The sequence below is a fragment of the Cnephaeus nilssonii genome (genome assembly GCF_951640355.1).
Source record: "Cnephaeus nilssonii genome assembly, chromosome: 7".
Lineage (NCBI taxonomy): Eukaryota > Metazoa > Chordata > Mammalia > Chiroptera > Vespertilionidae > Cnephaeus > Cnephaeus nilssonii.
Window position 1 is genome coordinate 2,986,717 of NC_137078.1, and position 26,050 is coordinate 3,012,766.

A 26,050-nucleotide genomic window follows, 5' to 3' on the forward strand; every position below is an offset into this window, starting at 1 on the left:
GGACCTATTTGAGGCCCCGGGAGGCAGAGTGTGGGTGGCAGCATTCTTGCACCCGGCTACTTAGGACCCTCCGCCCCCACTAAAAGCCCAGCACCACTGGGCAGGGCCATCTTCAAATAGCTGGGAAGACTTGTGGGAAAGGGACTTCTCAGCAGCTCCCCACACCCCCTACTGAACCTTCCTGTTGACATACCTGCTCTTTTCCACCCTGACTGTGGGCAGTCCTCGCTCCTCTTCCCCAGCCCCTGCCTTCTGGGAGACCAAGGCCTGAAGGTGAAGATGTCCAGGGTCCAGGTCCCAGCCTTCCCTGGAGATGCTCACGGTCTGGAGAAGAGGAGTGGGTGAGCCTGCGACTGGCAAGTGACACACAGCAGTAGGAACAGGGGCTCACAGAGAACAAGGGCTGTGTGTCAGCACCTGCCAGGAGCCAGACGCAGAGCTGAGAGTGCTAAGAATTTTTTTAACTTCTAGTTCTTATTTTTGACATCTGGAGCAGTTAGCGCTGCTGCTCAGGGGCTTTGTCTTTGTTAGCCTTCAAGTAATCTCAGGCCTCGGACCAGTCTTCCCCCCTTGGCTTGGATGCCCTTGGAACATGCAGGGGAATAAATTTAAAACATGCAGAGGTAGGAATGAGGTTGCAAATCCCAGGAGACAACATTAACAAGAAAACATTCAATCAAATTTTAAAAGTTAGGGTGGATTAATTTAAAATAAAATAATCAACTTAAAATATCAGCCCTTTCATTTAGGACCAAGGAGGCCAATAGTTCCCATTTAAACAGATTTACAAAATTTGTATTTTAACATATATTTGATGGCACAGAAATATAAAAAGCACACAACTTCCATTGAGACCTTCCCTTCCCTTCAGAGTATAATTTCATACAATTGCTCTTTTGTTCAGTTCTCAAACTTTAAAAAAAATCACCAGTTCTATTTTGAAATATATCTACAACTCCACTGATAACAAGAACACTCTTAAAACAATTCTTATAGGACAAACTCTTATTGTTCTCTGTCATTGCCATGAGAAAAGTATTGTTGTAGAGTTTTCGTTTTACCTCTGAACACACGGGACTCAGGGAGGGCTCAGTACTGGTTGAAAGTCAAAGGACCAGAAATGGATGCTCCTGAGATGTGAGCCCAGCCTCCCGCTCCCGAGTCTGTGAGCAATGCAGGTGTTGAAGAAATGTTGCTTTGAGGGCTGTTGCCAGGTGCTGTGAGCGCTGTTCACGTGCACAGTTTACACCCTAATTTGAGTGTTGTGGGGAGTGGGTGGTCATCCACAGAGGGGTCCCACATGTCTCTCTCCTTCACTGCCCAGTCAGCTACCCAAGGGCCCGCTGCGATTGGGCTTGAGTGGGCATGTGCATGACTGGTGCTCAGGCTTGGTCATCCCAGGATGGACCTCTCGGAGGTAAGGAATGGGTGCTTAGTGGATCTTTGTGGAGCCTCACAGTGAGCTCAGTCCCCCTTCTTAGCCAGGCCAGTCTCCTCCCTGGATATCCTGCACCTGACCCCAGGCTTTCCACCCTCTCCTCACAGGGAGCCGGGAGGCCGCCTTCACCTACGCCATCATCGCTGCTGGCGTGGCCCATGCCATCACAGCCGCCTGCACCCAGGGCAACCTAAGTGACTGTGGCTGCGACAAGGAGAAGCAAGGCCAGTACCACCGGGACGAGGGCTGGAAATGGGGTGGCTGCTCGGCCGACATCCGCTACGGCATCGGCTTCGCCAAGGTCTTCGTGGATGCCCGGGAGATCAAGCAGAACGCCAGGACGCTCATGAACCTGCACAACAACGAGGCGGGCCGGAAGGTAGGGCGGGCCCAACCCCCGGGGGACCCGGCACAGCCCGCTCCAGGCGGCGGGGCTCCCGGAAGCGACAGGGCTCCACCCCTAGCCGGCTCTGCGGCCCTGCTCTCCCCTCCTTCTGGCTCAGGGTGTGGCACGAAGCTTGTCAGTTACCAGAGAGGGTGAATAACTGAATCTCGGTGAAAATTTGATGTAACAGCGAGATGGAAAGAGGGAGTCTTGTGAACTCTTATCCATGGGTCCACAAAATCAGCTGTGCAAACTCTGATTGGGGGAGAGGTTGAGATGGGTCGAGCAGGAGTCATCCCTAAACAGCAGGGCCGCTAGCATGTCATTGATCACTGCAGCTGGAATCTGGCTCTCAGAATAAAGGCACCATTTTGAGCGCCTCCTCAGATGCTCCTGGATTCTGAGCTCAACTTGGAAGAGAGCTAGGAATGTTCCAGGATGTTTCTGGTGGAGGTGGCTGGGACAGAAAGGGACTGGACACCCATCCCATGAAAAGCTGACTGTCCTAGGGCGAGGCAGCAGAGCAGCCCGGAGTGCAGAGTGAGGGCGCAGGGGGCGAAGGGATCACGGAGAAGTAGGAGTGAGCTACCAAGAAAGGAGTGAGCTCTTTATTCCAGGAAGTATTTGGGCAGAGGCCGTTCAAGGTACCCAACTCAGTGCTGCAGCCTAAGGTTGGGATTGTGTTCCTAAGTGCCTTTAAAGGCTGAGGTGCTCAGAACCCTTCCTGGAACCCCCAGGCCCAGGAGATGCTGGGAGAGGAAAAGCTCAGATGTTGGGTGGAGCTCTGTGGTGAAGTGTCTGTGAGCCAGGGCAGATGGAGAGTGGGGCTTAGGGCTACCTGGGTGGGGACAGACCACTGCAGTGACTGGACTTGTGCTGTCACGACCTGGGACCACAAATGCTGGTGCCCAGGGTGGCTGGGCGGGAGCAAGAGTGACAGGAGCAAGAGTGACACAAGGCTATATTGGACCCAGGAATGCAGACCCCATCCACAGGCCAACACCATGGATGTGCAGGAAGATCAGCACACTGTGGCCAGACCCGGAGTTTAGACTCAGATTTTTATTTACCATCACTTAATTTTTAAGTGTTGGCATTTCAAACTGATTGTCAGCAGTAGAAAAGGTAAAGAAGAAAGAGGATTACCAGATGCTCACGTATATAAATCTACTGGCTAAGTGTGGGCTGTGAACGCCCATTTGGGTGACAGATGTACTAAGTGGTACATATCTTGCTCTGCTGGAGCACGTCTGTGGGCCAGGCAGTCTTCTAGCTCTGGATGTATCAGCTCACCTAATTCTCAAGGCATCTCTAAGAACAGTAGCATCATTATCCCAATTTTACAGGTGAAGAAATCGAGGCTCAGAGTGGGTAAGTAATGGGCTGAGGGTCCCATAGTTAATAAGCAGTGCCAGAATTCTGTCTCTTAAGCTGGAATTCTTTTTTTTTTTTATTGATTAAGGTGTCACATATTTGTCCTCATCCCCCCATTCCCATCCCACACCCCTCCCCACTGATGCCCCGACCCCCCCGTTGTCCTTAACCGCTGGTTAGGCTCGTATGCATGCACACAAGTCCTTTGGTTGATCTCTCCCCCCTACCCCCACCTTCCCCTACCCTCCCTCTGAGGCCCGACAGTCCGATCGATGCCTCCTTGTCTCTGGGTCTGTTCTTGTTCATCAGTCTATGTTGTTCATCATTTCCCCTAGATGAGTGAGATCATGTGTTACTAGAAATATAAGAACCGAATGTGAGACGAGCAATAATAGTTATGCTGACAGGCAAATGAATCAGTCTGTAGTGAGTTTCTTTCTGGACCAACAGTTCTTTTGAGACCCAATTTCAATGTCCACCAGTTCCTTATGTGTACATGTCGGCACTGACTTTTCAGCTCTGGATGGTGGACAAATGGTGGTAATGCAGGTCCGACTCCCTCTGGTTTGGTCTCGCCCGGATCCAGGGGCGTGGCCTCACCTGGACCCAGGTGCACGCGGCTTCACCCGGTCCCGGGATCCAGCCTCACCCGGACCCAGGGGCGCGTGGCCTCACCTGGACCCAGGGGCGTGGCCTCACCCAGACCCAGGACCCAGCCTCACCCAGATCCAGGGGCGCATGGCCTCACCCGGACCCGGGATTCTTAAGCTGGAATTCTTTTTAAAAATATATATATTTTTATTGATTCCACAGAGGAAGGAAGAGGGAGAGAGAGATAGAAACATCAATAATAAGAGAGAATCACTGATCGGCTGCCTCTTGCACACCCCACACAGGGGATTGAGCCTGCAACACAGGCTTGTGCCCTTGACCGGACTCAAAACTGGGACCCTTCAGTGCACAAGCTGATGCTCTGTCCACTGAGTCACACCAGCTAGAGCTCAAGCTGACATTCTTTATACAGCATACACTGCTGTGGCATGGTGGTCAGAAGGCTGCTTGTAGGCTGGCACTGGGCTGTCTGGTTTAGATCCTAGCTTTGTTATTCCTTCCCAGGAAGGAAGTAGAGCTGGCAGGAGTGTCCTCAGGGCTGAGGTGAGGAGGGAAGGAGACAAGGCAGGAGACCACTTATCCCGGGGCCTGGTACGGAGTTTTTCCTCAGCACAGGGTGGCTGTGATTACAAGTTGTGCAAATGTGTAACGCAGGAGGGAGTCCGTCTGGCAAATGTTGGAGGGGGGGGGGGGGGGCGGGTAGCCTGCACACCTTAGAAAGGAGCAGGGTTCCCCTCTTGCAGATGAATGGGAGGGGACAGGCTGGCCCTTCCTCCAGCCTTCAGGTACCCCCCCCCCTCCTCTTCTCCAGCCTCTGGCCACATCCTGTGTATAAGAGCCTCCCAGGAGTCTGGGTGAGTCACACCTGCAGAGCACTCACCTGACCCGGTGCAGTCCTGGGTTAATTGCAAGGCCCTGTCTGGCTCCACCTGGTCAGTCCTGTGGCTGGCAGCTCCTGTGCAGCCAGCACATCCCTCCAGGCTTTTCAGCTATTCATTTCTCCTGGTTTCTGTGGTCAGATCACTCCTTAGGGCACAGGGCACAGGGCACGTGGTGCAGGCTTCCTCCTGCCCTTGAAACACTCCCTTGGGTCAGAAAAAGGGAGTGCTTCAAGAGTCTTCCCTCTTCCAGCCTCTGTTTCCTTATCTGTAACTACCTGGTTGGGCCACTGTGAGAATTAAAGAAGAGAATTCTTAGCTTGGGATAAGAAGGGTTCAGTATATCCAGTGGGAAAGGCTTTCACAAGCCACAGAGCTCCACAGCGTGAGAGCCACGGCTGCTGTTCCAGGCAGCGCTTGGGTGGTGCAGATGCTGGAAGCTATCAGACATTATAAGATCAACCTCAGTGGCTTCCTGGAGGAGACGAGTGAGGTTTGCCTTGGCAGGGAAGAGAGGTGAAGGCAACACAGGTTTGGTGTGGGGAGGCAGTGGTCAAAGGTCCAGAGGTGAGGGCTTGGGGCAAGTTCAGGGGCCCAGACTGGCTGGTCTGTGAGTCACAGCAGCTGGAGAGCCTGCACGTTCACCTGCCAGGCCTTGGAGTGAGAGCCTTGATTTGTACCCCCAGACCTGTCAGGTTTCAGCTCAGATGTCCTCCCTCAGATAAGCTTCCTTTTCAATTCCTTCCTACCCTTTTCTCAGATGTCATCTTGTTCTTTTCTCTCCCACCCCCCTCCACACCAGATCATGAGCTTGAAGTGTCTCATTCACAGCTGCACCCACAATGCTGGCATACACAGCCACTCTCTGTGTAGAGTGAAGAGTTGAGTACCTATGGTCACTGGTGAACCACTGATGGAAGGCAGAGTGAGGCCCTGGGTGGGATCAAGAATGGAGTGTGGAGTGAGTGCAGACTGGGCTCTCCCAGATGATGAGGAAATAAGACATTTGGGGGAGGGGAGTGACTCTGTATCCCTAATGCACATTCCTGTTAGCCTATAGTCTAGTCCAGAGATGGGCAACCTTTTGAGCTTGGTATGTCAAACTTCGCCAAAAAACTGAGCATAACTTGGGTAGTGTGTCACTTTGAGGAAAAAACATTATTTTGCAAATGTTTCATCCTCAGGAGGAGCAAATGTTTCATCCTTGGCATGCGGCCGCCTCAGCGGCCACGTGTCATCAGAAATGGCTATGCGTGTCAGTGCTGACACGCGTGTCATAGGTTCGCCATCACTGGTCTAGTCACTGCCCCTTCCTTAATTATCTGGTCTTGCAAGATCTGTTTACCTAAATACTCACATTTTAGAGAGGCCATAAACCATGAACCATACACAATCCCTGGAGGGGTTATCAGCGCTGGCGCCAGGCCAGGTCTTTAGGTGTGGTCTCACGGCCCCCATCCCAACACACGGGCTTTTTGCAAAGCCTGTGAAAGTTCCGGAAGCATGATCCATATTTGGGGGACAAAGAAACCAAAGGGTATAAAGGGAAAGCTTCCTCCATATTGGCTTGCTCAGGATTTGGAAACAGGCTCCCTGAGTCACGGTACCAGTGCATCTGGAGATAAATGGGTTTTTCCTGTATCTCCGAGTATTCCTGTGTACTTTTCGGTCGCCTGGTAAATTCTGTAACAAGCTCAGGGAAACCAGCAGAAGGGCTCTCCCCATGTTGGCCCAGCTCCACTCTGGCTTGTGAGGTCCCTTGTGGGTGGCTCCCTGGGACAGCAGGCGCTTTGTATTTTCCAGAGCCAAGAGGTGGGATTTGGGACTCCCCAGTGTACATAGGGAAAGGCCTGACCATCCACAGGTCTTTGTGGTGTGGGGGTGCAGACCCAGGGCAGTGGCCACACTGCTCAGCCAGGTCCCAGCAGGACGGTGGTCTCTCAGCCCAGCCCTCTCTGCCTCAGGGCACCTGAGCACCCACACGCATATCCCAGTGGTCAGGAGCGAGGACAGCCGCCCAGCCTAAGGCTTGGTGTATATCAGTACTGAGTCCCATCCGACTTGGGGAAACAGTTTCCCCATTTGTCAAATGGGACTGTGACATTGATTTATTCTGTATCCCAGGTGCTGGTCAGGGCCAGGTGAGGGCACACAGGGGAGGTGCCCCAGGATCCTGCTGTGTGCCATTTATTAGAAGGCATGGGGCCCCACCCCAGAACCTCCCCCACAGTAGGCTTCTGTGGGTCACACACACACAGGAGAAAAGAGGCCAGCCCGCAGCCACTCCTGGCTGAGTGTCTTGGAAAGGCTCACAGATGTGTTTATCACTGGCTCCCTCACTCCTGCTGTGAGCAGACAAGACTCAACCTGACCACAGGCTCTGGGACTTGTTGGCAGCTGTTTGAGAAAAGGAGGAGGCAGGGGAAGTTAGGGAGGGGGTGCGTGTACTGAGGGGCAGAGGTGGTGGCAGATCCAATGAGGAGAAACCAGGGACAGCCCACTGACTCACCTGGCAGATGGGGAGAATGAACGCTGTGGGAGCATCCTGCCCTCACAGGTCTCCACTCCTCTTGGCAGAACCAGGTGCTGGTCTGTGGATGGGCCACAGGGCTGGGCGATGGCACCTCTGGGCGACAGCCAGCCTTTCCGTTCCCTCATTGTCTCATGCAATTGTGTGGTCTGCAGGGTGGAAGCAGGGTGACTAGGTGAGAAGATAGAAATTATAGTGTTTCCCTATTGGATTTTTAGGGCCCAATATTTTTGGATTCAAATCACAGACTGTTCAGATTGAGAATGTAGAATATTAGGTTCACAGTCTCATGTGTGGGGTTTGGAATCATAGGATGTTTGGTTGGGAGGGAGAGAGACATAAGGGAGTGTTGGGTTGAAATGTTCAGATGGTAGAATCTTTGTGGCTTTGAATGATTTCTTTCCAGTCTTTTGGGCAGTGGGGAGATGAGCAAACCATGACTCTTTCCCTCAAGGTAATCGGTCTAGTGAAAGAGGCAGATAAGAGGAGCAAGAATTATGATTTAGGGTTCACATCACAGGGGCAATGCCACACAGAATGCTTAGAGGGAGCCCAGGGAGGGAGTGCTCTCCCCAGGGACAAGTCTGAAGACCTCTAGGGCATGGTCGGCAAACTCATTAGTCAACAGAGCCAAATATCAACAGTACAACGATTGAAATTTCTTTTGAGAGCCACATTTTTTAAACTTAAACTATATAGGTAGGTACATTGTTATTAACTTAATTAGGGTACTCCTAAGCTGGCCTTTGCTGAAAACTCAAGGGGCCAAAGAGCCTCATGTGGCTCACAAGCCGCAGTTTGCCGACCACTGATCTAGGGGAACAAGGGACCATTAGAATGGCTTTGGAGGATAAGTAGGAGTCCTCCAGGTGGACAAGATGGGTGAGAAAAAGGAGGGCAGTTCAGACAGAGATAACAACATGTACAAAAGCACGAAGTCCTAAAAAAGCATGGTTGGGCTGTGGGGAGTACAGGGCTCTGTGTGTCATAATCCCATTTGGCAGGTGGGGAAACAGGCCCCAAGCAGGGATGGGACTCAGAACTGATATACACTAAGCCTTAGTTATCCCAGGTTAGGCGGCTGTGCTTGCTCCTGACCACTTGATTATGTGTCTGGGCCCTTCAGATGCCCTGAAGCAGAAAGTGATCACCTCAGGGCTGGGCTGGGAGACCACCTTCCTGTGGTCTGGCTGAGCAGCATGGTCGTTGCCCTGGATGCCCAGGGCCAGGGGCTGGCGTGCTTTGGATGCCTTGCTGTACACTGAGAAGAAAGTGCACAGGGAGCACTGAGGCCTCAGGGGAGGGAGGGGCCCTCAGCAATCTCTTCCCTGGGGTGTGGTGACTGAATTCAAGAGAGGCAGCCGTGGGTATGGGGGCCCAGCTGGGATAGGGCTGGCCCCTGCTGGAATGTGCTGCTTGCTCCCAGGGAGGTGAGCTCAGGGGGATGGAATTTCACCTGAGTGAGGAGTCACCTCCCAGTCCCTGCCCAGCCTCTTGCTCACAGAGGGTGCCGATTTTGTCCCTTCCTGCCCTGCCCCGTCTGGTCTGGGTGCTCCTGGGAGCTGGATTTCCGCCCTGCCCTGGCCACAGGCAGGCCTGTGAATCAGGGGACACCAGGGAGCTGGCAAGGCTGCTGAGGTGGGGCCCAGATAAGGTTTTCCCAGCTATGCTCCTTTCCACTGTCCTGAGGGCCACTTGCATATTTGATCCGATAGAGTGTGGTCAGTGGTGGTAAATTGAGAGCCCGGGAAGCCAGGCCCGGCCTTTCTGGAAGCTGGCTGACCAGGTCAGGCTGTGAGGAGGCCTCCTCAGGCCCTGTGCCCTCCATTCCTGCCCTGGATCCAGGAATAGATCTACTATATGTGCGTTCTCACCTTCCCAGATGGAAAGGCCTCTAGCCAGAACTTAAGGGACTAGGATGTTGAGCAAACCACATCCATCCATGGTCTTGATTTCTTCTGTGGTGGAAACTTATGTCTCAGAAGGGTCTTCCAGGTCTGACATGTGTGTTGAGTACTTAGGACCAGTGGATGTCACCCTTGTCTGCAGCCACACACTCGTGGAGTCCACCAAACTTGTTCCTGCCCCAGGGCCTTCGTACATGCTATCTCCTCTGTCAGAAATGCTCTTCCCACCAATCTTTGGATAACAAAGGCCCTTCCTGACTCTCCTCCTCTGTGTCCAGTCATCCCCCTTGGTATACTACCCTGCTTTATTTTCTATGTGACACTTTTCACCATAAGAAATTATCTTATTTACACAGCTCTCTATGTGTTTATTGCCTGTATTTTCTCACTACAATATCAGAACCACGAGGGATGGTATGAGTTCACAGCTGCATCTCCATGTACCTAGAACAGTGTCTGGCACATAGTAAGTGCTCAAGAAATATTTTTTGAGTGCATGAATGAAATGACAAATGTCTGCTCTTACCTTGAGGAATTTCCCAATTGCCACATTAAAAACAAACAAACAAACAAATAAACAAAACAGTCATCCCAGTTAAATTTGTGTTTGATATAAAGTCCTAAACTATTTTCCAGAATGGCTGTGCCATTTTACATTCCCACCAACAAAGTGTGAATGATCCAGTTTCTCCACATCCTCACCATCATTTGGTGTTGTCACTGTTCTTTAGTTTTGCCATTTTGATAAGTGTGTGTGACATCTCACTGTGGTTTTAAGTAGTACCAGTATTTCCCTAAGGGCTAATGAAGTTGACCATCTTTCCATGTGCTTATTTGCCATCTGTGTATCTTCTTCAGAGGAATGTCTGTTAATGACTTATGCCCATTTTCTAATTAGTTTGTTTATATTCTTATTGTTGAGTGTTGAGATTTTTTTATACGTTCTAGATGGTAGTCTTTTGTCAGACATATGGTTTGCAAAATCACCCCTGCTCCAGTCTGGAGCTTGTCTTTTTATCCTCTTCAAGGGGTCTTTTGCAGAGCAAAAGTCTTTAACTTTGATAAGGTCCAATTGATCAAGTTTTCCTTTTATGGACAGTGCTTTTGGTGTTGTCTAAGAACTCTTTGCTCAGCCCTGGTCCCCAAAAATTTCTCCTATACTGTTTTCTAAAAGTTTAGTAGTTTTATGTTTTATATTTAAGTTCATTATCTGTTTTTAAATTAATTAATTAACTATAAATCAACAAAGGTTTATATATTAAATTTTATTAAAATACTAGAGGCCCGGTGCACGAAATTCGTGCACGGAGGGGGGTGTCCCTCAGCCCAGCCTGCACCCTCTCCAATCTGGGACCTCTTGAGGGATGTCCGACTGCCCGTTTAGGCCCGATTCGGGCCTAAACGGGCAGTCGGACATCCCTCTCACAATCCAGGACTGCTGGCTCCCAACTGCTCGCCTGCCTGCCAGCCTGATCACTCCCTAACCACTCCGCTGCCAGCCTGATTGATGCCTAACTGCTCCCCTGCCAGCCTGTTTGCCCCCAACTTTCCTCCTCTGCCGGCCTGGTCACCCCTAACTGCCCTCCACTGCAGAGTTGATCGCCTCCAACTGCCCTCCCTTGCAGGCCTGGTCCCTCTCAACTGCCCTCCCTTGCAGGCCTGGTCCCTCCCAACTGCCCTCCCCTGCTGGCCATCTTGTGGTGGCCATCTTGTGTCCACATGGGGGCAGGATCTTTGACCACATGGGGGCAGCCATCTTGTGTGTTGGAGTGATGGTCAATCTGCATATTACTCTTTTATTAGATAGGATAGACAACATAAAACAGCATTCTAACATTTCAGTGGTGTTAAGTACATTTACATTATGTGCAACCATCACCACCATCCATCTCCAGAACTTTTTCATTTCCCAACTGAAACTCTGTTCCCCAAACACTAAGTCCTCATTCCCCACCCGGCCCCTGGCAACCACCATTCTACTTTCTGTCTCTATGAATTAGACTGCTGTAGGGACCTCATCTGAGTGGAATCCTACAGTATTTGTCCTCTTGTGCCTGTCTTATTTCACTTAGTATGATGTCCTCCAGGTTCCATTATCTGGTTTGAGTTAAATTTTGTAAAAGGTTCATTTGAGGTAAAGGTTCATTTTTTGGGGTCTATTTATGTGCTCAGTCTGACCACTCTCCTCAGCCCTACAGCCCTGTTTGTGGAGGACAGCAACTTTTAGACAGTGCCAAGGAGAACTGTACAATCTTTTATTTAGTTATTTATTTTAAAAACTTATCACAGTACAGATGTCCCCTTTATTCCTCCCATTGACCCCTTCCACCCCGACCCCAGCCTTCACTGTATTATTGCTTGTGTCCATGGGTTATGCATATCTATAATAATAAAAGTGTAATTTGCTAATTAGACCAGATGTCCTTCCTGATGACCTTCCAAATGAAGCTGGCTGCTGCCTGGGTCCCGGATGCTGGAGGGAAGCCCGGGTCCCAGGTGCCAGAGGGAAGCCAGTGCCGGCAGCCAGTGGAAGGAAGGCCTACTCTTTTTTTTTTTTTAAAATATATTTTATTGATTTTTACAGAGAGAAAGGGAGAGGGATAGAGAGTTAGAAACATCGATGAGAGAGAAACATTGATTATCTGCCTCCTGCACACCCCCTACTGGGGATGTGCCTGCAACCAAGGTACATGCCCTTGACAGGAATCGAACCTGGGACCCTTGAGTCTGCAGGCTGATGCTCTATCCACTGAGCCAAACCAGTTAGGGAAGGAAGGCTTACTCTTGCACGATTTTTGTGCATTGGGCCTCTAGTATGCCTATAAGTTTCCCGGTTACTCTTTCCCCACCCCCTTTTCCCAATACTTCTGAGATTCATCAGTCTGTTGTTCCATGCTTCCATGTCTCTGAATCTGTTTTGTTCATTGGTTTGTTTTGTTTATTAGATTCCACATATGAGTGAGATCATGTGATACTTGTCTTTCTCTGACTGGCTTATTTTGCTCAGCATAATACTCTCCAGGTCCCTCTATGCTGTCTCAGAGGATAAGAGATACTTCTTTTTACAGCTGCATAATATTCCATGGTATAAATGTACCACAGATTTTTTTTTTTTATCCACTCATCCACTGATGAGCACTTGGGCTGTTTCCAGATCTTAGTTATATAAATTATGCTGCTATGAAAATAGAGGTGCATACATTTTTTTTATTGTTGTTTTGGGTTTCTTAGGATATATTCCTAAAAGTAGGATCACTGGGTCAAATGGCAGTTTCATTTTTTAATTTTTTAAAGTGAGAATAAGATTATTTATTTCAGTTAATAACATATGGAAGTGTAGTAAGATATAAGAAAGTAAATCAATTAATCGCTTTCAAATTAACATTGAATGCAGCTTGTCTAACTTTTTAAAATTTTTATTTTTAATGTAAATTATTTATTGTTTAAAATATTACATGAGTCTCCTTTTCCCCCCATTGACCTCTCCCCGTCCGCTTCCACCCTCTAGCACATGCCCTCACTGTCCTACTGTCTGTGTCCTTTGGTTAAGCTTATATGCATGCATACAAGTCCTTTGGTTGCTCTCTTACCCCCTCTTCCCACCCTCCCCTGCCTTCCCTCTGAGGTTTAGCTGTTTATTCAATGCTTCTATGTCTCTGGCTCTATTTTTGTTCATCAGTTTATGTTGTTCATTATATTCCACATATGAGTGAGATCATGTGATATTTATCTTTCTCCGGCTGGCTTATTTCGCTTAGCATAATGCTCTCCAATTTCACCCATGCTGTTGCGAATGGTAAGAGTTCTTTTTTTTTACAGCAGCATAGTATTCCATTGTGTAGATGTACCACAATTCTTTTGTGTTTTTTTTTAAATAAATCTTTATTGTTCAGATTATTACAATTGTTTCTCCTCCCCCCCCTCCCCCCATATCTCCCCATCACCCGGTTCCCTCCCCCCCGTTGTCCTTATCCATAGGTGTATGATTTTTGTCCAGTCTCTTCCCATACCCTCCACACAGACACCCCTTTCCCCCTGAGAATTGTCAATCCACTCCCATTCTATGCCTCTGATTCTATTATGTTCACCAGTTTATTCGGTTCCTCAGATTTTGAATTCACTTGGTTTTTAGAATCACTTGTTGATAGATATGTATTTGTTGTTCATAATTTTTATCTTTACTTTTTTCTTCTTTTTCCTCTTTTTAAAGAATACCTTTCAGCATTTCATATAATACTGGTTTGGTGGTGATGAACTCCTTTAGCTTTTTCTTATCTGTGAAGCTCTTTATATGCCCTTCAATTCTGAATGATAACTTTGCTGGGTAGAGTAGTCTTGGTTGTAGGTTCTTGCTATTCATCACTTTGAATATTTCTTGCCATTCCCGTCTGGCCTGCATAGTTTCTGTTGAGAAATAAGCTGATAATCGTATGGGTGCTCCCTTGTAGGTAACTAACTGTTTTTCTCTTGCTGCTTGTAAGATTCTCTCTTTGTCTTTTGCTCTTGGCATTTTAATTATGATGTGTCTTGGTGTGGTCCTCTTTGGATTCCTCTTGTTTGGGGTTCTGTGCACTTCCTGAACTTGTAAGTCTATTTCTTTCACCAGGTGGGGGAAGTTTTCTGTCATTATTTCTTCAAACAGGTTTTCAGTATCTTGCTCTCACTCTTCAGGCACCCCAAAAATTCGGATATTGGTACGCTTAAAGCCATCCCGGAGACTCCTTATGCTATCCTCACACTTTTGGATTCTTCTTTCTTTCCGCCTCTCTGGTTGGGTGTTTTTTTCTTCCTCATATTCCAGATCTTTGGTTTGACTCTTCGGGTGCAGTGGTCTACTCTGTATATTCTTTATTTCAGACAGTGTATGCATAATTTCTGACTGGTCCTTTTCCATTTTTTCGGTATTCTCATTTAGGTCCTTGAAGGTCTCTTCAAGTTTCTCAGCGGTTTTTAGAAGATTCTTGAGTAACCTTATAAATATGGTTCTGAACACTGTGTCGTCCATTACTTTGCTTTCATCTATCTCTCCTACTTGTGACATACTTTGATGTCTCCACATTTTGGCTGCCTCCCTGTGTTGATGGAATGGCTTTGTGTGGTCAGTGACCTATAAGGGCTGGTAGCTCAGCTTCCCCAATCACCCTAGGTGGTCGCTCTTGGTACTCCCCTTTGTGGGCTGAGTGGAAAGTCTTGGTGTAGTTAAAAGCCTTGATTGCTGTTGGTACACTGGGAGGAATTGACCTCCGGTCCAATTGGTTGTGAGGGCCTGCTGTGTCTATAACGGAAGAATTGCTGTGCTGGAGACACAGTAGGGCTTTGGTGCTCACTGAGTCTGCCTCTTGAATGTGTCCCTTATGAGAGTGGTTGAAATCTGGTGTCGTCCTCACCGACAGAAAAGTCACTCTCACTCTCCGACCGATGGCCGAGAGTCCCATAGGCGTCTGGGTCCCCCGCATGTCCCCAGAAACTGGAGTTCAGATAGGTTGGGATTGTTGGTATCACTGGTGGGAATTGATCTCCAAGCCAGTTGGCTGTGAGGATCAACAGTGTCTCCGCTGGGAGAGTTTCTATGCTCAGCTTGAATGGGGCGGAGTCTCAGGGTGGCGCAGACAAGCTTTGGTTTCCCGTCTGCTCCGCTCTAAGGGGGGCGGTTTCTCCGTGCCCGAATTAATGGCTGCGCGCCTCTGAGAGAAGGCAGCTTTCGAGCCTCTCCCACTGCCTAACAGACCAGTTTCTCCCCAGCTGGGGCTGGATTTCAGTGCAGACCGGAGGTTTTGTTTTTCTCCTGAACGAGAAATCCAGTCACTGGGAGGGCTGTGCTCAGCTTGGATGGGGCGGAGTCTGAGAATGGTGCAGACAAACTTGGTTTCCGTCCGCGCCGCCCTAAGAGGGCCGGTTTCTCCATGCCCTAATCAATGGCTGCGCGCCTCTGAGAAAAGGCAGCTTTTGAGCCTCGCCGGCTGCCAAACAGACCAGTTTCTCCCCGACCGCAGCTGGATTTCAGTGCAGTCGGAAGGTTTTGTTTTTCTCCCAAACGAGAAAGCTAGCCACGCAGCGTCTGCTGCCCTCCCTCTCCACGCACTGCGAGCAAGCCTGCCGTGTATCAGCTACCTGCCCTTTCCGTGCTCACGGATCTCCACACCTCCACAGCTCCTGAGGCTCAGCGTCCCCCTCTCTTTTTTTCTCTAGTTGTAGGTTTTCCACTCTGCCAGCTTTCCGGTGGTTCTGGATGGTGTGCACTCTGTTTTCCAGTTGCAGTTTCAAAATTGTTGTGGTAGGCAACAATTAGGTGTTTACCTTATGCCGCCATCTTGGTTTCTCCCTCTTTTGTGTTTTTTGAAGTGAACATATCAAGATTTTATCCTACCTAATAAAAGAGTAATATGCAAATTGACCCCAACTCCGCTACACTCACAAGCCACGCCCACCAGCCAATGAGGAGAAAATATGCAAATAAACCAAACCAAGATGGCTACAGCCACAGAGAGCAGGAGGGAGGCTTGGGTTTCCCAGGCAACAGAGGAAGCCAAGCTTTCCCCCTGCCCTTGCCGGCCTAAGCCTCCACTCAAGGCTACAAAGTTTCAATTATAGAAGGTAAACAAATCCAAACAGAAATGGCGGCAGCTACAGAGCTGGAAAGAGCAGGAGGCAAGGGTTTCCCCTGGCAATGGAGGAAGCAAAGCTTCTGCAGCCCTGGCTGGCCTAGGCCTCCGCTCCAGGCTACAAAGTTTCAATTACAGATATACATAAATTCTAACAGAAGTGGCTGCCACCACAGAGCAAGCAGGAGGCTTGGCTCCACTCCAGACTACAAAGTTTCAATTATAGAAGATACATAAATCCCAGATACCAGGGCCTCTGCTTGGGTCGCCAGGGGGCATGGCCAGCCTGCAAACCACCACAGTCCCCTTGCCCAGGCCGCCCCACACACCAAGGGAAACCCCACCCTGATCCGGGACACCCTTCAGGGCAAACCAGCTGGCCCCCCACCCGTGCACCAGGCCTCTATCCTATCTAATAAAAGAGTAATATGCAGATTGACCATCACTCCAACACACAAGATGGCTGGCCCATGTGGTCAAAGATCCTGCCCCCATGTGGACACAAGATGGCCACCACAAGATGGCCAGCAGGGGAGGGCAGTTAGGGGTGACCAGAGGAGGGAAGTTGAGGGTGACTGGGCCTGCAGGGAAAGGCAGTTTGGTGGGACCCAGGCCTGCAGGAGAGAGCAGTTGGCGGGGACCAGGCCTGCAGGGGAGTGACATTAGGGGTGACCAGGCCTGCAGGGGGGGGGGCAGTTAGGGGCAAACAGGCTGGCAGGGGAGCAGTTAGGCATCAATCAGGCTGGCATGGGAGTGGTTAGGGGGTGATCAGGCTGGCAGGCAGAAGTGGTTAGGGGCAATCAGGAAGGCAGGCAGACGAGCAGTTGGGAGCCAGCAGTCCTGGATTGTGAGAGGGATGTCTGACTGCCCGTTTAGGCCCAATCCCACCAGAATCAGGCCTAAACGGGCAGTCGGACATCCCTCGAAGGGTCCCAGATTGGTGAGGGTGCAGGTTGGGCTGAGGGACACCCCCCACGCCCGCCGTGCACGAATTTCGTGCACCGGGCCTCTAGTTGTCATATAATAAAACAAAATATGAAGCTTAGAACTGGATCACTTGACCCTTTATCTTTTTATCTCCTCCCAGTTCAAAGCACTTGTATCTCTTAATAACAAGCATTCTCTTAGATCTGCAGTTGGGCTCAACACATTCAAGCCTCAGCACAATCTTCTTTGTAGTTTTAGCCTTTTTTCCCCGGAAAATTGGCTTAGTCTGCCAACCATAGTCACTCTGCCCCCTGTCATAACACCACTTTCCTTGCACACACAGAGAATCCTTGCCCCTCTTATATTGTGTTACTTTGTGGTGTTGATGCTTGCTACACTTCTTACAGAAAGTTTGATGGGTTTTAGGAATTTTACAATAGCATTCACCATGTTTTCGAGAGTGCTATTGGCAGGGAAAAGAAGCTATACCATAGCTTTTTTATCCACTCATCTGCTGCTGGGCACTTAGGCTGTTTCCAATTCTTAGCTATTGTAAATTGTGCTGCTATGAACATAGGGGTGCATATATCCTTTCTGATTGGTGTTTTGGGTTTTGTAGGATATATTCCTAGAAGTGGGATTACTGGATCAAATGGGAGTTCTAATTTTAATTTTTTGAGGAAACTCCATACTGTTTTCCATAATGGCTACACCAGTCTGCATTCCCACCAGCAGTGTACTAGGGTTCCCTTTTCTCCATATTTCTGCCAGCACTTGCTGTTTGTTGATTTACTATTTTGTTGTTTACTATTCTGGCAGGTGTGAGGTGATATTTCATTGTAGTTTTAATTTGCATCTCTGATGATCAGTGACCTTGAGTATTTTTTCATGTCTCTTGACAATCTATCTGTATGTCCACTTTGAAGAAGTGTCTATTTAGGTCCTTTGCCCATTTTTTAATTGGATGTCTGTCTTCCTTTTGTTGAGTTGTATGAGTTCTTTATGTATTTTGGAAATTAACCCTTATCAGATATGTCATTGACAAGTATGTACAGTGGGCTCTCTTTTCATTTTGTTGATGGTTTCTTTTGCTATGCAGAAGCCTTTTATTTTGATGTAGTCCCATTTGTTTATTTTCTCTTTTGTTTTCTTTGCCTGAGGAGATATATTGGCAAATATATTGATACTAGTAACCCTGCACATGAATCTGTGCACCAGTAGCTCACTGCCACCCTCCTGTAGCTCTCTACCCGCTGCCCCGCCCTCCTGTAGCTCCCCCTGCCCCCCGTCCCCCCTCATAGCTTGCTGCCCTGCCCCCTCCTGTAGCTCTCCACTGTCTGCTTGTAGTTCACTGCCCCACCCTCCTGCAGATCCGTGATCTGGTCGTTACGCAGTCGATCGTTATGCCTCATGGCGTAATGGATAATTAGCATATTCCTCTCTTATTATATAGGACTAGAGACCTGGTGCACAAAATTTGTGCATGGGGGGGTGTCCCTCACACCAGCCTGCACCCTCTCCAATCTGGGACCCCTTGAGGGAGGTCCGGCTGCCCAGGATTGGGCCTAAACGGGCAGCCGGACATCCCTCTCACAATCCAGGACTGCTGGCTCCCAATTGCTTACCTGCCTGCCTTCCTGATTGCCCCTAACCACTTCTGCCTGCCAGCCTGATCACCCCCTAACCACTTCCATGCCAGCCTGATTGATGCCTAACTGCTCCCCTGCCAGCGTGTTTGCCCCTAACTGCCCTCCCCTGCAGGCCTGGTCACCCCTAACTGCCCTTCCCTGCAGGCCCAGTTGCCCCCAACTTCCCTCCTCTGCCAGCCTGGTCACCCCTAACTGCCCTCCCCTGCAGGCTTGATCGCCCCCAACTGCCCTGCCTTGCAGGCCTGGTCCCTCCCAACTGCCCTCCCCTGCTGGCCTGATGGCCCACAACTGCCCTCCCTTATAGTCCTGGTCCCTCCTAACTGCCCTCCCCTGCTGGCCATCTTGTGGTGGCCATCTTGTGTCCACATGGGGGCAGGATCTTTGACCACATTGGGGCAGCCATCTTGTGTGTTGGAGTGATGGTCAATCTGCATATTACTCTTTTATTAGATAGGATCAAGGCCTGGTGCACGGGTGGGGGCCTGCTGGTTTGCCCTGAAGAGTGTCCCAGATCAGGGTGGGGGTTCCCTTGGGGTGTGGTGCGGCCTGGGTGAGGGGCCTGTGGTTGTTTGCACGCTGGTCACACACCCCGGTGACCCAAGCTGAGGCCCTGGTATCTGGGATTTACTTATCTTCTACAATTGAAACTTTGTAGCCTGGAACGAAGCCAAGCCTCCTGCTTGCTCCGTGGCAGCAGCCATTTCTGTTGGGATTTATTTATCTTCTATAATTGAAACTTTGTAGCTTGGAGTGGAGGCCTGGGCCTGCCAGGGTGTGTGGAAAGCTTGGCTTCCTCCATTGCCGGGAATCTCAAGCCTCCCTTCTGCTCGCTCAGTGGTGACCGTAGCCATCTTGGTTGGGGTTAATTTGCATACATGCTCTTGATTGGCTGGTGGGCGTGACTGGTGGGCGTGGCTTGTGGGTGTAGCGGAGTGATGGTTAATTTGCATATTACTCTTTTATTAGATAGAATGAGAGATGTCTGATATTTTGCTTCCTATGGTTTTCTAGGATTTTTATGGTTTCACCACTTACATTTGAGTATTTTATCCATTTTGAGTTTATTCTTGTATATGGTGTAAGTTGATGGTCTAGTTACAATTTTTTGCATGTACCTATCCAATGATCCCAACACCATTTATTGAAGAGACTGTTTTTCCTCCATTGTATGCTTTTACTTCCTTTGTCAAATATTAATTGAGCATAATGGCTTGGGTCAATATCTGGGGTCTCTGTTCTATTCCATTGATCTATATACTTGTTTCTTGTGCCAGTACCAGGCTGTTTTGATTACAGTGGCTTTGTAGTCTAATTTGATATCCAGTATTGTGATCCCTCCTACTTTGTTCTTCTCTCTCAAAATTGCTGCTGCTATTTGGGGTCTTTTTTAGTTCCATATAAGTTTTTGGAGTATTTGTTTTAGTTCTGTGAAATATGCCTTTGGTATTTTAATAAGAATTGCATTGAATCTATAGATTGCTTTGGGTAGTATGGACATTTTAATTATGTTAATTTGTCCAATCCATGAACACGGTATATTCTTTCATATGTTTGCATTTTTCTCTGTTTCTTTTTTCAATGTCCTGTAGTTTTCCGAGGGCATGGTTTTATACCTCTTTGGGTAAATTTATTCCAAAGTATCTTATTTTTTTGTTCTTGCAATGGTAAATCAGGTTTTTTTTTAGTTCCTCTTTCTGAGAATTCATTACTGGTATATAAAAATGCCATTGATTTCTGGATGTTAATTTTGTATCCCGCTACTTTGTTGAATTCATTTATTAAATCTAATAGTTTTTTTTGATAGTGTCTTTAGGGTGTTCTATGTACAATATCATGTCATCTGTTTTACTTCCTACTTTCCAATTTGGATACCTTTTATGTTTTCTTCTTGTCTGTCACTGTAGCTAAGACTTCCAGTTCTATCCTCTCTAATAAAATGGTAATATGCAAATTAACCATCACTCCGCTACCTAAGCCACGCCCACCAGCCAAGCCACGCCCACCAGCCATCAGGGTGAGTATGCAAATTAACCCAAACCAAGATGGCTACAGCCACAGAGAGCAAGGTTTCCCAGGTAACAGAGGAAGCCAAGCTTTCCATAGCTGTTGCAGGCCTAAGCCTCCACTCAAGCTACAAAGTTTCAATTATACAAGGTAAACAAATTCAAACAAATGGCGGCAGAATGGAGCTTGAGAGAGCAGGCCAGGGTTGCCGGCGGCAACAGGGGAAGCAAAGCTTTCCGCACACCCTGGCCGGGCTCACCCGCTTAAGGCTACAAAGTTTCAATTGTAGAAGGTGAATTAACTGCCACAGAAATGGCTGCCAGAGCCCCAGGCTTGGCTCCGCTCCAGGCTACAAAGTTTCAATTGTAGAAGGAAAATAAATTCCAGATACCAGGGCCTCTGCTTGGGTTGCCAGGGGGCATGGCCGGCCTGCAAACCACCACAGGCCCCTCACTCAGGCCGCCCCACACCCCAAGGGAACCCCACCCTGATCCGGGACACCCTTCAGGGCAAACCAGCTGGCCCCCACCTGTGCACCAGGCCTCTATCTTATCTAATAAAAGAGTAATATACAGATTGATCATCACTGCAACACAAATATAGCTGCCCCCATGTGGTCAAAGATCCTGCCCCCATGTGGACACAAGATGGCCACCACAAGATGGCCAGCAGGAGAGGGCAGTTGGGAGGCACCCGGCCTGCAAGGGAGGGCAGTTGAGAGGGACCAAGGGAGGCACCCGGCCTTGCAAGGGAGGGCAGTTGAAGGTGATCAACCCTGCAGGAGAGGGCAGTTAGGGGTGACCAGGCCGGCAGAGGAGGGCAGTTGGAGGTGATCAAGCCTGCAGGAGAGGGCAGTTAGGGGTGACCAGGCTGGCAGAGGAGGGAAGTTGGGGGCAAACAGGCTGGCAGGGGAGCAGTTAAGCATCAACCAGGCTGGCAGCGGAGTGGTTAGGGGGTGATCAGGCTGGCAGGCAGAAGCGGTTAGGGGCAATCAGGAAGGCAGGCAGGCAAGCAGTTGGGAGCCAGAAGACCTGGATTGTGAGAGGGATGTCCCAGATTGGAGAGGGTACAGGCTGGGCTGAGGGACAACCCCCCGCTGTGCATGAATTTCGTGCACCGGGCTTCTAGTCTATATATATAAAAGCCTAAGCGACCATCGCAACCGAATGGAAGACTGAACAGGCTGCGTGGGGCGACCAGGCCAGCAGGGGAGTTAGTGATGGATGACCAAACGACCGAGCAACAGGCTGCATGGGGCGACCAGGACAGCAGGGGGTGGTTATTGAGGGGTGACCAGGCTGGCAGAAGGGGGCAGTGAGGGGTGGCCAGGCTGGCAGAAGGGGCCAGTGAGGGGTGACCAGGCTGGCGGGGGGAGGGCAGGTGGGGGGGTGACTAGGCCAGCAGGAGGGGCAGTTAGGGGTGATCAGGCAGGCAGGCAGGTGAGCAGTTAGGAGCCAGTGGTCCCAGATTGTGAGAGGGATGTCTGACTGCAGGTTTAGGCCCAATCCCCCAGATTGGGCCTAAACTGGCACTCGGACATCCCCCGAGGGGTCCCGGATTGGAGATGGTGCAGGCTTGGCTGAGGGGACCCCTCCCCCCATGCACGAATTTCGGGCATCTATTGTGCATCGGGCCTCTAGTGTTGAATAAGAATTGTGAAAGTGTCTTGTTCCTAAGAAAAATGCTTTTAGTTTTTGCCCATTGAGTATGATATTGGCTTTAGGTTATGACCTTTATTATGTTGTTTCATGCTTCCTACTTATATGCATACTAGAGGCCCGATGCACAATAGATGCCTCTATTCCCATAATACTAAGAGTTTTCATTAAAAATGGGTGCTATTTGTTGATTTTTTTTTGCATTTATTGATTCGATCATATTATCTTTATCATTCTTTTTGTTTATGTGATGTATTACATTTATTAATTTGCAAATATTGTACCAGCCTTGCATCCCTGGAATAAATCTCACTTGGTCATGGTGAATAATCTTTTTAACATATTGCTGGTCCAGTCTGCTAATATTTTGTTGAGGATTTTGACATCTATGTTCATCATGGATATTGGCCTGTAATTTTCTTTCTTTGTAGTGTCTTTTTCTGGTTTTGGAATTAGGATAATGCTGGCCTCATAAAAAGAGCTTGAAAGTCATTCCTCCTCTTTAAATATTTTGAATAGTCTGAGGAGGATAGGTGTTAGTTCTTCTTTGAATGTTTGATAAAACTCCTTTGTGAGCTGTCTGGTCCAGGACTTTTGTTTGCTGGGAGTTTTTTGATTACTGCTTCCATTTCATCAGCTGTAATTCATCTATTCAGATTTTCGGGTTCTTCCTGATTGAGTTTTGGAAGATGGTATGTTTCTAGGAACTTATCCATTTCATCCTCATTGTCCAGCTCGTTGGCATATAGTTGTTCATAGTATTTGCTTACAATCCTTTGTATTTCTGTGGTGTCAGTGGTTACTTCCCTGCTTTAATTTCTTATTTTATTTATTTGGGTCCTCTCTCTTTGATTCTTGATGAGTCTCACTAGTGGATCATCAATATTGTTTATCATTGTAAAGAACCAGCTCTTGGTTTCATTGATCTTTTGTACTTAAAAAAAAAATCTCTATGCTATTTATTTTCTCTCTGATCTTTATTATTTCCTGCCTTCTACTTACTCTGGGCTTTTCTTATTGTTTTCTAATTCTTTTCATTGTAGGGTTAGATAGTTTATTAGAGATTTCTCTTGTTTCTTGATGTATGCCTATACTGCTATGAACTTCCTTCTCAGGATAACTTTTTCTTTGTCCCATAGATTTTGGGTTGTTATGTGTTCATTTTTGTTTGTTTTCAGGAAGTTTGTGATTTCTTCCTTGATTTCATTGGTAACACATTTATTGTTTAATAACATGCTACTTAGCCCCCATTTGTTTGAATGTTTTTATTGTAGTTGATTTCTAGTTTCATGTCGTTGTAATATGAGAAAATGCTTGATATGATTTAAATCTTACTGAACTTGTAGACTTATTTTGTGTCTTAACATGTGGTTTATCTTTGAGAATGTCCTATGTGAATTAGAGAAGAATGTATATTCTATAGCTTTGGGGTGAAATGTTCTGTAAATATCAATTAAATACATCTGATCTATTGTCTCATTTAGGGTTACTGTTTCCTTATTGATTTTTTTGTCTGGAAGATCTATTCAGTTCAGTCAGTGGGCTGTTGAAGTCCCCTACTATGGCTGTATTGCTGTCAATTGGCCCTTAATGTCCTCTGAGTTTTGTTTTTAATATATTTAGGTGCACCTATATTATGTGCATATATGTTACCAGGGTTATATCCTCTTGTTGGATCAATCCCTTTAGTCTTATGTCATGACCTTCTTTGTCTCTTTCTATGTTGTTTCCTTTGAGGTCTATTTTGTCAGATATAAGTATTGCTACCCCTGCTTTTTTTTTTCATTTCCATGTGCATGGAAAATTTTTTTCTTCCTTTCACTTTCATCCTGTCTGAGTCTGTTGAGGTAGTTCTCTTATAGGCAGCATATATATGGGTCATGTTTTCTTATCCATTCAGCTCCGCTATGTTTTTTGACTGGAACACTTAACCCATTTACATTTAAGGTTATTATTGATAGGTACTTATTTATTGCCATTTTTGTTCTTTATATCTATGTTTCTCTCTCTCTCTCTCTCTCTCTCTCTCTCTCTCTCTCTCTCTCTCTTTCAGAAGTCCCTTTAACATTTCTTGCAATGCTGGTTTAGTGGTAATAAACTCCTTTATTTGTGTGTGGGGCACTCTTTATTTCACCATATATTTTGAATGATAGCCTTGCTGGATAGAGTAGTCTTGGTTTTAGATCCTTGCTTTCCATTACCTTGAGTACTTCATGTCATTCCCTCCAGGCCTGTAGAGTTTCTGTTGAGAAATCAGCTGAGAGCCTTATGTGAGATCCTTGGTAAGTAAAATATTGCTTTTCTCTTGATGTTTTTAAGAGTCTCTCTCTCTCTCTCTCTCTCTCTCTCTCTCTCTCTCTCTCTCATTTTTGGCATTTTAATTATGATGTGTCTTATCATGGGTCTCTTTGGGCTCTTCTTGCTTGGACTCTCTATGCTTCCTGAACTTGCGTGTCTTTTTCCTTCACCAGGTTAGCAAAGTTTTCTGCCATTATTCCTACGAATGGGTTCTCTATCCCTCAATCATTTTCTTTTTCTGGTACTTCTATGATGTGGATATTGTTAAGTTTCATGTTGTTCCACAGCTCCCTTAAGCTGTCTTTTTGTTTTTATATTGTTTTTTTTCCACTTTAGTTCTCTGATTGAATGATATTTGCTACCTACCCTTTCTTCTAATTTGCTGATCTGATTGATACTCAGCTTCATCTAATCTGCTGTTTATTTCATCCAGTGTATTTTTTATTTTTTCTATGTCCAACTGGTTATTTTTCATAGTTTCAATATCTTTTTTTCATGATGTTGAGCATCATTGTAATTATTACTCTGATATAAATTTATCGGATATAAATTTCTTATCTCCATTTCACTTAGCTCTTCTTCTGGAGAATTCTCTTGTTCATTCATTTGGGGCTTATTTCTTTGTTTCCCCATTTTGGCTGCCAGTCTCAGTGTGGCCTCCTCCTTACATCCTGTGTTATAAGGCTTTTTTCCAACAGTTTTCATTTGGTTATTAGTATAAATTTTCTATATTTCAGTTGTTCTTTCAGTTTGATTCTGGGAGAATGTCAGTGTAGCTTCCACTTAATCTATTGCCTTCTCTCCCATGGATATAAAGCTTGAGAGGCAGCTGGAGCCACCTGCAGTGAGCTTTGCTGCATGTTAGATCCCTAGGTTTTTCCTGTACAATCATTTTAGAACCAGAGACTTCCTTCCTTGGTCCTGCTGAATCGATGAGAGATTGACACCAGACATGGAGGGCCTTGGTAAGGCCACATGTTCCAAGAGAATAGAACAGGATTCACACCAGGGCCCAGCTCCCACCTTGGCCTCTGTCCTGCTACCTGTAGCTAGATGAGGTGCTGATGTGGGGCCTGAGAAGTCCATCAGGGATAACCCATTGGGAGACTTGGCCAGGCTGTGTGTAATCAGAAGAAAAAGCCAGGACAGGTCCAGAGTGGAAATTGCTGAGGAGGGAGCAGGGAACCAGCCCAGGCCCATATTGAAGATGCTCATGAGGCCTGAGGTTGTTCCAGTTTTCTCTGATGACACAGCAAGCACAGAGCTGAGCCAGGTATGATCATTGATGCCATGGTGATAGCAGTGGACAGTGCCCGAGAAGGAAGGTAATGTGGTGAGGAGCAGAGATGGGGCAGGAGCAGCACCACCAATGGAAAAGAGAAAAATCTATGGGCCCTAAGCATCATGGGACCTGATCCCCAGTATTCCACTTTTCTTTGGATAGGCTACCACGCCCACTCCCCCCACCCCGCTCCTGCCAGGCGAATATGGGCAGCCTAGGGCAGGCCCAGAGGAGGCTCAGCCTGGAGTGTGGTAGCTTTAGTCACTGAAGGGCTAGGTGGTGTCTGGGGAGAAGCAGGCAGGACCAGGACTCAAGAAATAGAGGAATGTTGGAAAGATGCTAGTTTTAGCTCCAGTGAGAAAGAACTTGCTACCAGACAGTGAATAAAGACACCATTCTAATATTAGCACTTGAAATACATGTGCTAATATAATCCCCACAACAGCCCTATAAGGTTGGTATTCTGGATTGTTCTCTCGATTTTACAAATGGGAAAATAGGGAAAC

At 47.7% G+C, this 26,050-nt stretch overlaps 2 protein-coding genes across 2 annotated transcripts in view; one reads left to right on the plus strand and one right to left on the minus strand.

Annotated features, from left to right (window-relative positions):
* The window catches only part of WNT7A (Wnt family member 7A), an 83,770-nt gene that overhangs the window by 24,119 nt on the left and 33,601 nt on the right, over nt 1–26,050 (plus strand). Inside the window, exon 3 of the mRNA XM_079778378.1 lies at nt 1,546–1,817. Within this exon, the coding sequence (XP_079634504.1) occupies nt 1,546–1,817 (272 nt within the window). The remainder of the gene's footprint in view (nt 1–1,545; nt 1,818–26,050) is intronic.
* On the minus strand, nt 16,769–24,670 carry LOC307102669 (large ribosomal subunit protein eL42-like; the record flags this gene model as incomplete). Its single annotated transcript, XM_079776399.1, has 2 exons — nt 16,769–17,116; nt 24,629–24,670. The coding sequence occupies 2 exons, from the start codon at nt 24,668–24,670 to the stop codon at nt 16,769–16,771; spliced, it is 390 nt and encodes a 129-aa protein (XP_079632525.1).